This window comes from Lingula anatina, chromosome 4, assembly GCF_051362555.1.
Source record: "Lingula anatina isolate TDL-2025a chromosome 4, LinAna3.0, whole genome shotgun sequence".
Classification (NCBI taxonomy): Eukaryota; Metazoa; Brachiopoda; class Lingulata; order Lingulida; family Lingulidae; genus Lingula; species Lingula anatina.
Genome location: NC_141770.1, coordinates 27,614,858 through 27,628,135, shown reverse-complemented (window position 1 = coordinate 27,628,135; position 13,278 = coordinate 27,614,858). Strand labels below are relative to the sequence as shown.

Below are 13,278 nucleotides of genomic sequence, written 5' to 3'. Positions count from 1 at the left end.
TATGTTCATGTGTGCATTCTACACAGATGTAAAAGGTCTCATAAATAATAACTCTAAAAACTTTATCAAGTTCTTGAATTATACCCTTGACTTTGTACATTAAGTAATACACAAAAGTACCACTTGGCTAATATATTTCGGTATTCTACTGGTAATCTTATGACCTTGACCTATACTATGACCTTGACCTCTACTATGACCTTGACACTGACCTCTCACTGCCAGATGACATATAGAGCACTGCAGACCATAGTTCTTACACGTCCCACACTGCCCCACTCGGGTCTCCTGACGGCAGTAGGAACAGATGGTCACAAATGCTGAAACATAAATACATCATTTTACCACTTGAGCACTTGTTTCTCAGTTCTGAGGTCAATGAAATAAAATGAAACAAAACACACACAAACATGCACACACATGGTTTTATTTTCTGTCTCCTCTGCTGGTTAACTGACCTGCAACATAACACAAAACATGTCTGCAAACCCACCCGCCCCCACCCCCCCACCCATCCACACTGAACTGAAACACACCCGCCCCCACCCACCCATCCATCCACCCACCCACACAATGGTTTATCTGGTGCCTCCTCTGTCAGTATAAACTGAACTGAAACACAACACATACACAATCACACACATTTATCTCATCCTTCCTCTGCTGGCATTAACTGGACAGTGCCCATTTTCCATGGAAACACACTGCCTATAGAACAAACCAAGTCATTATGGTAAAGTACAGTATAGTATGAATGATTGCAGTGCAGTACAATACTATACAAACTCACATAGTCCCTATAATATGGCAAGGTATGATACATTACACTTCAGTATAGAGTATGGTGGTATATTGCAGTACAACACTATACAAACTCACATAGTCAAGTAGCATGGTATGGTATGGTACAGTACATTATAATATAAATGATTCCAATGCAGTACAATACAACACAAACTCACATAGTCCCTTGTGTGGCTTGGGCTCTAGATAGCAGTACTTGAGTACCATGGCTCTCTTGTCCTTCAACCCCCAGCGGTACAAGATATTACCATAGATCTCCTTGAATGAATCGTACTGGACCAATTTACGGGGATCCAGTAACCTGAATTAGGAATGCATAGCATATCTTATCTCTTTCATATAAATATAAATATAAGTCAATTAAGGTAGATTCTTGTTTACCATGCATTACATTTTCTGTCCAGGCAAAAAAAACTACTTATCTACTACTTTTAGAGCATAGTTAAAATGTAACAATTAACATAATAAAAGCAGACCACACAGTTTAATTCTGTAGAAAACTGATTAAAATATATACGACAGACAGACAAACAACAACTAGTTTAGCTCACCAAGGGTGTTGTTTACTTTTTCTGACACAGGAGTGTGTTGTTCATTTAATCTTACACTCAATTCTCTCTCTCTCTCTCATACAGATCTCTCCACTCTTCAAACTTACCTCATCTTACACTCATGTCTCTCTTTCTCCAGTTCATCTGGATCTCTCCACTCCTCAAACTTGTAGTTGACATCTTCATACTCTGACCAACTGTTAGAACGCCTTGCTTTGACTCCAGCTTATAAACATAATAGTACAGCAGAGATATATAAGCACCAAATAATATTGCTTACAGACAGAGTTATTTATTTTACATGAATGTCCATGACTGAAAATGAAAATAAAATATCTGCATCTGAGCAAGTGCATGAAATAATCTTTTACTAATATAAATCAAAATTTTATGACTGCAGATAGACAAAAATGAATTAGAATAATCCTTTTCACTTGAAATTCAACTTAACTTATAATTCAACTTCACATCTGATTTACCAATTATCTTAACTTTTAGTTACTAAATTGAATTAAATGATCATAATGCAAAATGTCTCATTTTTTTTAAAACTAATAATCTGACTAGACGTTACTTATAAACAATAAAAACGTTTTCAGATAAAAAATCTACAAGGTCGATAATTTACAAAACTAATAAAAAAATTTATAATAAAACAATGTCAATGTTAGCTAAATCAACAGACTTGTTGACCTAAAAGAAATAAATCACACAATAAAAGATGTGAATTCAAATGCTTTCTACTATCAGCAGCAAGAGAGGGAGGATGAGGCATAAGCAATCTCTGAAAATAAATGAATAAAAGAAAAAATACACGCTTAATACAAACTTCTGGATGAAAGGTCAAAAATAGATTTATAAATGTGTAGTCTGTGCACGATCTCAACCAGATGTCATAAGTAAAATTTTCCTAAGTAAACATATATTCAGAGAAGCTGGGGTTAGAGTATCACACACTTAAACACAGCAAAGTGAGTACAGCTCTAAGCATGGGCTGCTTAACTACAGCTCGCACTATGCACATCAAGAAGTGAATGTGGTTTAGGATTTATCACAAAATTAACAAAATTCTAAACAGAAACAACATGTGCATACAGTAAAATGTCCATGAAAATTTAATTGTATACAGATTTCTAAATTTGTAAATTTATCCCCCTTCAAATTATTTTTTAATATTGCCAATTTTCTACAAAAAAAAAACAAAAAAAAAAAAACTAAGTTTGTCAGTGTAAAACTAAGTTTAGCATGAATTGACAAAGGTGCAGCTTTTGCTTTTTAAAAAATTCTATACACCCCCCCCCCTTCCTGATCCATGCATTCAACGCAACCACATCAATCCAGAATATTACAAACTGTGGCAAATATATCAGACACCAAGGGTTACAAAACTTAAAAACTTCATGTGCTTTGAATAAACAGTTGTCATACACCAAGAAGACAAAACTTGACTGAGGTATCTGACAAATGGTGATGCATTTTACAAAACTTTTGCCCCATGCTTCCAGTATTTCAGTTCAAAATTATAATCCACACTAGAACCTTAAAAAATCAAGACTGCCTTGTACCATTTTAGATTATTAATCAGGCAATTTGGGAAAAAAAGGAGCAACAAATCATAAGAAAACCTTGTCTCATGCTGGTTTTGTCTTAAGAATATATCCAATATAAAATTCTAGGAAAAATCTTATACTATGCAAAGGAGACCTATGATGTAGATAAAGGGCTATGGAATCATTATTGCTATATTTGATTTGTACATTAGATGGTATATCTGTCTGGACCACATATTTTATTTATCTGTAAACAAATTTTTAACTAACAAAACTAAAAATAATGTAAAATCCACACATTAAGCTAGGCAGTGAATGCAAGAACTCTACAAATCATCAATGCAAGTTATGCTTAGTCCTGGCAAAAAATCACCTTTGCTTATCTGTTTTTGTTATTATCTTCAAACGTTTTTTATTTCTATTTTGGACAAAAATAAGACTTGGATATTTATTAGATGAAGATAAGGAATTACAGAATTTGAATGATACATTTCTATTAAAAAAAAAACTCTTTCAAATAATTAGTATAACCAAAAGATGGCTTGACACAAGACATACATAAAATGACATTTTTGCCAAAACCAAGCTTCACAAAGTGGCAAACACTGACAGAAATTGAAGATAAAGCAAAGCATAAAATCTTGTGAAAGTTCACTTATTTCTGCTGACAAACTCAAATCAACAAACTTTTGTTTCATCCACCGTATCATACAATATTGTTCAGGCATCAGTAAGAATAATCTTCTGTGATGTTATAGATGCTATAATAATATAAACACACCAGGGTGCAGATAGAGATGTTTGGGCAACACCAAGTTGGTCAAAGATGAGTATGACATTTGATATCAAATATATCTGATGTAAACATGGGCCTGCTCCATCCAAGAAAATGAAAAGTTGTGCACTCAACAAATTGAGCAAGAAAAGTCTGGTTTAATTCTAAAAGAAAGAACAGCCAAACTTGAATCTGTCAAAACATTTTGAATTTCCTATGAGCCAACTCAGTAAAAACTTAGTGGACTATAGCATTTATAGCCTATGGTTTTGACCAATGCTTATTTTATTGTAGAGGACAAAATTCTGATCTCAAATTATTAAGTCAAACCAGATCCTTGTGAAGTGGTCCAAACCTTCATCTGCACCCTGTGTAACATGGTTAGTCACACCAAACTTGTTCAATGACCACTTACAGAAGTTCCATCCCTTGAGTGTAGTGTCCGTGGGGTGCACGGTGTGATAGGGGTTATACTGTGGAAACAAACCAGTGACACCCAATTAGAAATATATCACAGTTATAACATGGTACCCAAGTTGAAATTTGGTCAATCTGTTTAGGGACCATATACGAAGGTACCCCAGTTGATATTAGGTCAGTCGGTCCATGGGCTTTATACCAAGGTCCCCCAAAATACAAAGCCAGTCCATTGGTACAGTGATACTACACTGTTTGGGAATAAAATGTGGCTCCCATTAGGTGCAAACGCAATTATTTTCCGGTGCCACAGTGTCTTCAGCACTGCTAACACCATGCTAAATACAACACTAAACCTAAGTGAATAAAGGTTAATGCTGTTTTACCATACGCCCAGTTTACCATATGCCACTGGCCTTATCTTTACCAAGAACTCCAAGGAATAAGGCCCCATAATGTACCAAATTAAGTGGGCCATTGGTGTGCCTCTTTGCTGTGTGGCATGGTAGTCAACTAAATATTAGAGTTGTGTTATAATTATCATAATTTTAGGTTAGTATGGGTGTTTGAGTGCATATACCATGTAACATTGTCATCTTATCACTGTGGTCTGGTTACACAACTCTGGTGACAGAATGTACCCATAATAGTTACCTCAAACAACAGCTTAACTGTTAGAATTATCAACACTCCAGTATTTCAAAGTCCACAAGGATGCCTTCACATATAACTGTGGCCTCTGATATCACTGAGTAGCACCAAACCAATGTCATTTGATTGTTAATTGTTGCTGAACTGCCATAAGAGTATTAAGAACTTGAGGAACACATAATATAAGGTCCCTTTTTGCATGGTGCAGTACATTTTTCTGTATCCCACAAGTCTGAGAGATTCCAAGCAAAAAGCCTGGTTATTATGTAAGACAGTTACCCAAATGGAGCCTCCAGGTTCATCAAGACCAGTAAACCACATTGGTCCTTGTGGACCCCCCCCCCCCCCCCCCCCCCTCAGTGTAGTGACGTGTTAGGATCAGTTCAACTGGTGCACTGAAGAAAATATGTACTGCTTTGATGTGAAAAGGGACTCAACATAATATCTTAATATTATATTAGATTGTGTTATAGATTCAAAATGCAGTTAAATGCTATCATAATGGTGTTGGAAAGCATTATTCTTACAAATGTAGTCATAAAAACAATGCAGTTTAAACAATAAAAAGGTAAACAGTTGAAATAAATGTTTATTTAGTAACTGTAAAGAATGGTTTGCTTTTATCTTGGAAACATGCTGTCCTACCTATTAGACTTCACACAAATTGCACAATCTCTGCTACTTTATTACTTAACTGTTTGATACTTATACAGACCCTGTCAAAATTTTTTCCCATAAATGTTACCTTAATTATCACCTCATAGATTAAAAGCGGGAAACCCGGATGATATTTGATTTAAGACATATTCAGCTGGGATACATACATTCATTAAAAAAACATAAAAGTACTCAGTGGTTCACTTACAGTACACGCAACAGCTCTGAGATCTGCCTCATAAATTTAACACAAAATATCAAACACATCAGACAAGAATATGCTTTTAATGTGCAGCACAGGTGGCAGTGCTAATGTTACTACATACGGCGGCAGTGGTGGGATGGCAAAAAGCAACTGCCTAATTTCACGCCAAAGATCAGAGAACCATCTGCCTAGCGCTACATTTAACAGCGCAAACACAAAAGAAGCATGCAATGAAAGCTGCATCATTCAAATGCAGGAGCTGGGCCAAATACTTCTGAAATAAAAACTCTGTGTATGTTTTCCTGAAAACAATAGCATTAATATCTGTGGATCATACATTTTCAACATCATATGACAATATTAACAAATTGTTTGCATACCATGACCTCATGTGAGTGAACCAGCTCTAGAGCTGCCTCAGGTTGAAATGACATGGCACAAGAAATGGACCCAATAGAAAGGTTACAGTGTAACATTTTAAGACATACAGATAAAATTTATGAATTGCTTAGTGTAAAACAGACAGTGCCATGTTAATTTGTATTCATCTTATACTTTTTCCCCACGCAAGTCTTATCTTTTGGTATATTTTTAGGTATAGCAGTAAGTAATCCCCCCCCCCAAACTGCAATAAATAAAAAATAAAGGAAAAAATAATAATACTGATGGAAGTGAAAACTAGCCAAAAGGATTCTATTCTTCCTATTGGGTTCCAATTTTGTGCCATGGTTCATTTGGTGCAAACTTACTGATGTTACTCCAGCCATTGAGGACAGGGGAATATGAGAAATCTGACTGCAAGTCTGCAAGTTCATTCTACAAAAAAAGTGGGAGGAAAAAAAGACTAACAAAAAGAAAAATGCGAAATAACAGGATTTGCCTGGAAAATGCAGTGATTTATCAACTTGTCTGCCATTTTTCTAAATGCACTTTTTTCTTTTTTTAGGAATTAAAGACATTTTAATTATTAAAAAGTTTACATTTTCCAGGATTACCTTGTGAATCATAATAAAGAAATGTGAGCGCTGGGTTGTGTGTATCATTCTATATTACTGTGATTTTTGTGAAATTTTAGGCATTTCTTATTGAACTCAAAACTAGTTAATGAAGTAAATGAAGCAACAGTTACTGTATAATTCTACACATAAAATCTATTCAGACATTATGTAAGTTAGACATAACATCCAAAAATGTGCATTAGCTTGGTAGTTAGATCATATACAATAACTATTTAAAACAAGAAGAAAGTAATTTCAAACCAATAGCTTGTGGTATCAAATACCGTATTTCCAACTGGTGTTAAATAATTATTATATCTAATATCCATTCTTTAATAAGCTGATATGCTAGAAAATGATAATTTTTCACAGTGCCAGAAAATTGATAGAAACTAACAGGAATAAATATCATATTTAAAATTGAAACTGGTTACTTCAAAATAAAAAAAAATTCCTTAAAAAAAAATGAATTCTTATATTTTGTGTTATTGTCAAAAGAATACCTTAAAAAGTTAAAAAAAAAATCTCTCAATTACAAACAGCTTTGATCAACTGTTAGTTTCGTACTAATTCTTAGCAAAAACTGTAAAGTTTATTCCAAACCAATTTTCAAATCTTTTAAAAATCAGAGAATTACATTGTACCAAATCATAAATGAATTCACCTTGGAGTAGGACTTCCTGGGCCTCCGTGCCAGCTATCCAATAAAATCATTAAGACAATCAGTTTTCAAACAACCCTAAATCTAACTGTTTCATTTTCACATCATTTATGGCTGATATTTGACTTGTAATGATCCATGTCACCATTTGGACTCTAAAATGCAGCCTGTTGATGTCAGCACTATCAAGTTTAAGGCTTCATTCACATGCAATGTCTATTTTCTAAATTCTATTTTCTATTCGCGCTATCTTATGATCACGGTCTGTGCCCTGAATATCCCGCCGCGTAATTACTGGCAGCACGAGCCAGTTACTTATAGTAACTTATAGTAACTGGCTCGCGCTGCCAGTAATTACGCCGCGGGATATTCAGGTCACAGACCATGATCATAAGACATACCGCGAATAGAAAATAGAATTTAGAAAATAGACATTGCATGTGAACGAAGCCTTAATAACCAAAGTATAATTCTAAAGCACCTGCTGACCAGCAAGCTAACCTTGATTGTGGGTAACTGATTGCAATTTGTCAGAGTTGATTGCTTGTTCACTTGCTTGTCCCATCACAACAGGATCTAATACAATAAACATTCCAACAAGCAGAATCAAATATGTAGCAGTCTAAATGGTGACTTGTGTAAATGACTTTCTGGCCAAAAGTGGGCACCACTAACAAGCATGGGGTATAGCATTGAGACAGGAGAAGTTAAGGTATCTTCTAAACTGTGAGATCATATACATGTCACTCTCAGCTTACTCTTTAGAGCAAAATTTTCATTTTGGACAAATTTCAAAATATTTCATTTCTATCAAATTTTTGAAGGAAAGGTGCCAAAAAAGTATAAAATGATTTGTCCAGTAGGGAAACCAGTGCAAGCAATAGTGGCCAAGGAAGCAAAGCAAGTTTTTCACAGGTTTGAGTAAATCACAAATGATTATCATTTTATCCTTATCTTTGAAATAACAATCCTACTTAGATCTTTATTTTTTCAAAGGTGGATTAGGCCAAAAGATGAAGAAAATTTCCCATGCAATCAGATTGTGATTGATTTTTACACCGATTTAGCAGGAAATACTAACATATCAACGCAAATATATAGCCACGTTATTTTTTTGAAAACCTTTTTGGTAAAACAGGTTATTCATTTTCTTGTTTAAAGGTGGCAAAAGTAAATTATTTCTCAAGAGACATTTAAGGGATAATAACTCTTCGTTTTGGCCAAAAAATGAATTTTCCTGGAGTAAACAACAATTTTCCCATACTTACCAATGGTTATTGAATCCATTTTTACATTCGAAGTTAGTCCCTGTTTTTTTTTTTTCTGTAAAGTTTGGTTTTTTTGTTAAAATCTCTTAAGAGATTATAACAGAGTATAGACATCAATGGAGGTCACGTGGTCTGAAGACAAGCTCATATATCAGAATAATAGCTATAACTGCCCTTTTTGTGGTAAAACAGAATATATTATATTTGTATGAGTTATTCAAAATGTTTTATTTGTGAAATATAGATCTCATGCGAAGAGTTATTATCCCTTTAAGTGAGATATATGATTAAGAGCCAAAACATCATGTCTCCCACATAAAATATTTGGTTCCTTTGAAAACAATTCACTTTTTAGCAGTGCATGTGTCTTTCACATCTTGTGATTTATATATTATTTAAATGACAATTTGTGAAGACCACTGTAAAAAATCATAAAAACGTGTTAGCAAAGAATCTGCATTAACAAGAAATTTGGAAGAACAATATCATAGTACTGTGCACAAACTAACTGAGATTTTATGAAAGCAAAGTGCATATAAAATTCTGAAATGCTTACAAACATTATATCTTCTTCATCAACCACTTCAATAACATCATCAACCTTTAATAAAGTTTTAAACCTGAAGTATCATTACTCTGCATAATTGCAAGAGAAACATGCAACTATCTTTGAGTTATCCCTCTCCCCCACCCCCCTCAAAAAAGAAAAAAAAATAAAAGAAATCTTGTGTATTGATGCTTAAAGAATAAATTGTTTCTAAATAGGGATAAACTGATTTATAGGTAAAAAACAAGTATCTTTAGAAACAATTCATTCTTAATATCTATTGTCAAAATATGCATGATCTGATTAGAACCAACAGTTTCTCAAAAGTAATGAAAGTAATTTACCCAGGAAAAATTTTATTGAGATGGGTTAAGGAAGTCCTTTATCACTGGGTTGAGAGAGAGTGTAGGTTTAATGGGAAATATGACTTCAAACACAAGCGGCCCAAACATACGTAACCCAATAATGGATTTTTCATAAAATATATGATCACATAAAACACTAATGGCAGTTTGGTATATAAATATATTCACTGTGGGTGTGTCAAAAAGCAAGTTAAAGATATTTGATACCATATAAGGTATATCTTTTTAGGTCTTATAAATCAGTCTATTCTTTTTATAAATAAATGTTTTTATGAATAACTTGTTAAACTAAACTAAAATTAAATATTTAGTGAAATATATCTATATACAGCGAACAACATTGTATATAATCATAATCTAAAAAGTATAGTGATGACTTTTAAAAATTCAATTTTAAATACAAACAAGAATTTTTAATAAGAGAACTGAGAAACAAGGCTCAAATATAACGATTTTGTAATACTGTACTTATATTGTAACAAATATTATTGCTGTACCATAAACAGAAGATAAAACAATATTTCTTCACTTACATTGGCACAAGAGATGTCTGAGGTGGACCTCTGTATTCTATTCAGTGCTGAGGCTAGATTGACAACTTGCTGAGCGTCCTCCTTGGGGCCAAATGCACAGCACAACATGGCCAGGGTCTGCACATCACACAGCGAGCTGTAGTGGTCTATCCTGGAGACAGGAGATAATAATAATAATAATACGTTTAAGTCTAAAATCCATTAAAAAATATTCAGTAGACTTAACCTAAACAAGGCAGCAAAGCTGTCAAATGTACAGACAAAAAACAGAAAATAAAGATGCAAAAAAGGTAATTTTCTCAATTTTGATGCAATGATAAATAATGCTTATAATAGCACTGTCAGTCAACACTGAATTTTAATCATGCACAACAGGTGACATGTCAATAACAGGAGCGAACCCAGAGATATTTTCTGACAGTATTCGAAAGTATCTTTTTTGATCAATCCTCCATTTTGATGGTCTTCCAACAGAAAAAAATAGATACCAGTCAATATAAACTTAATAACCTGACTGTCTTCCGGAAGATCCAGAAGATGGTCTCAATCCACCCCTTCAATAAGATTACAGTTTCAGGACCATGAAAGTTCAAATTCACATGATGAAAGTCTCAATATTTGAATAAATATGTAAAAAATAGGTCATTTTGTCAATTTTGATGCAATAATAAATAATACTGTCAATCAACACTGAATTTTAATCGTGAACAACAGATAACATGGTCAATAACAGGAGTGAACAGGAGAGATATTTTCTGACAGTATTCCAAATTATCTTTGTTGATCCATCCTCCATTTTTGATGGTATTCCAACAGAAAAAATAGATACCCATCAATGTAAACATTAAAATCTGACCATCTCCCAGAAGGCCCAGAAGACAGTCTCATTCAACCCCTGCAATAAGATTACAGTTTCAAGACCACAAGAGTTCAAATACACATAATGGAAATCACAATATGTGAAAAATGATAACAGTGTATAAAATAATATTACATAATGTTTAAAGACATAAAAAACCAATACAATTGCTCATGTGGAAACAAAGAAAATGCACAGCACTTCTGGTGGATGGGAGTTAAAAATCACATTTTGAAGATGCTGGTGTTTGAAAAATAATTTAAAAAATGTTTTTTAATAAAATGTAAAAAATTCCAATAAAGCTGCTATTCAAACTTTTAATCTATCTGTATTAACTTGATATGAATAACCCCACCAAGTTTGAGAAAAATAAGGCACTGTTATTCATCTATAGCATGTTGGCATAACACATTTTTTGTTGTAAATTTATTTGCAATATTAAACACCATTTATCTGCATAATTATCACCAAATCCTAATTAAATGTGACACAGTTAAGAGAGCTAAACCTACGGGACTTTACAGGGAAATCTCAACGAGTGTTTTATGTAATCTCATTTAATGGCCAATTGAAAATTAATGAGTAGGCAAGTGACTTTATAGACCTTAATTTAATTAGTGATCACCCAAGGGACAATTTTATAGACTAGACTGCCATCCATACAGTACCATTATATAGCACAAAGGTGTTGCATACATGCTGAAAAAAGTAAAAAAACAGCATTACTTCTCTAAAAATGACCCGATCATGCTGATTTTCGAACTTAACCTGCGTAATATAAATATTCATCAGTTCTGCAAGTTTCAAGCCAAAAGGTAAAATGGTTTTCCACTTATCATGTTATCGGTGCTGCATATATGCTGAAAAAAGTGAAAAAACGGCGTAACTCCCCTAAAAATGGCCCAATCATGCTGATTTTCAAACTTGACCTGCTAATTATGAATATTCATCAGTTTTGTAAGTTTCAAGCCAAAAAGTAAAATGGTTTTCCACTTATTGTGTTATCGGTGCTGCATATATGCTGAAAAAAGTGAAAAAACAGCATAACTTCCCTAAAAATGACCCAATCATGCTGATTTTCGAACTCGACCTGTGTATTATGAATATTCATCAGTTCTGCAGGTTTCAAGCCAAAAGATAAAACGGTTCCTCACTTATCGTGTTATCGGTGAAAGTGCACAGCGACGACGACAGACGCAGATGATGGCTATATGTACAGACACATCTGTGTCTGTACATAAAAACAAGTCCTTGAAACATAATTACCAAGATATTTAAAAAAGACAACAAAAAGCACAGTTCTTCAATGGTGTAGAAGAAATACAAAATAAAACTAGTTTGTTTTACATACTTGGTCAAATGCAAACATTATATTCTCTCTCTTGTGCGCGCGCATACACACACTGCTCTCTCTCACACATCAAACAGGCGTTTCCTTCAGAATAACAACACTGAAAATCTAAGATGTTAGAAGTTTGCAAGATCAGTTTGAATTTGTTCATCTGTGAATAATCTACAAAAATACAATTCTTTAAGAACATGGACAGAAGTCCTGCCAGCCAGACACTGGTCACTTACAAAGAGTCTATGAGCTGACCCCCAAATGGACTGACTGCCCAGGGGGGCTCAGAATCTGGGTTCTGGTTGGGAACCAAACTGGAACTAGAGACCAGGGAGACCAGCTGCCACATCTGAAATAAATAAATAAATAAATAAATAAATAAATAAATAAATAAATAAATAAATAGTGCTTAAAATGTAACTGAATCACACTTTTTCTAAAATAATTGTTTATAATTACAAATGACATAGAAATATCTTTAAACAACAGTATCTTTCTCCAAAGCAAACAAATACAAGAATAAATATTTCTTGTCTGTTAATAAAAAAATACAATTTCTTTTAAAAAAAACAAAAAGACTGAAATTAATTAGATCTTCCACACTTTTTAGGACTTCCACACTTTTTAGGATCTAAATGTATTTATCAGAAATTATATTTACCTGCACAAGGTCTCTCCTTCCCACCGCAGCAGCTGCAGCAGCATTTTTATTGCACATATTACATATGTCTTCTGTGTCTAACCTAGAACATGACAATACACATCAGGGTTAGAGACTTAAATCGAGAACTGCTTGTTCTTTAACATCAATCATATCTGTTGCCAGTCAGTGAGAGAGTTCTGATCTTGGTCACACCTGTCCTGGAGGAGTTTTGTTGACCTTTGCCAGAAGAACTGACAGATTTACCATATTTATTGCTTCATAAACTAAAAAATGTGGGAAAAGCAAAATAATGAAAGAAATTATTATTTTGTACTGATCCATAAAGCAGTACACAGGTCCCAGTAATTATCACATCATGCCACCAGATTCTGGATGATCAAATCAGCAGATATGATGGATGAAGCAGTCCTCAAGCAAAGGTATTCATTCTA

At 33.8% G+C, this 13,278-nt stretch overlaps 1 protein-coding gene across 7 annotated transcripts in view; it reads right to left on the bottom strand.

The window, feature by feature from the left end:
- The window catches only part of LOC106169095 (GATOR2 complex protein WDR59), a 31,822-nt gene that overhangs the window by 2,453 nt on the left and 16,091 nt on the right, over positions 1-13,278 (bottom strand). The window contains exons 18-26 of one of the 7 annotated variants that reach the window (XM_087010162.1): positions 12,845-12,926; positions 12,420-12,532; positions 9,983-10,133; positions 9,094-9,138; positions 7,273-7,305; positions 6,360-6,426; positions 1,463-1,580; positions 963-1,105; positions 213-320 (exon numbers count right to left, since the gene is read on the bottom strand). In XM_087010162.1, the coding sequence (XP_086866288.1) occupies positions 213-320; positions 963-1,105; positions 1,463-1,580; positions 6,360-6,426; positions 7,273-7,305; positions 9,094-9,138; positions 9,983-10,133; positions 12,420-12,532; positions 12,845-12,926 (860 nt within the window). Of the gene's footprint in view, positions 1-212; positions 321-962; positions 1,106-1,462; positions 1,581-4,095; positions 4,154-6,359; positions 6,427-7,272; positions 7,306-9,093; positions 9,139-9,982; positions 10,134-12,419; positions 12,533-12,844; positions 12,927-13,278 lie in introns of those variants that run through there. The other 6 variants (XM_087010163.1, XM_087010164.1, XM_087010165.1 and 3 more) reach the window with 6 other exon arrangements.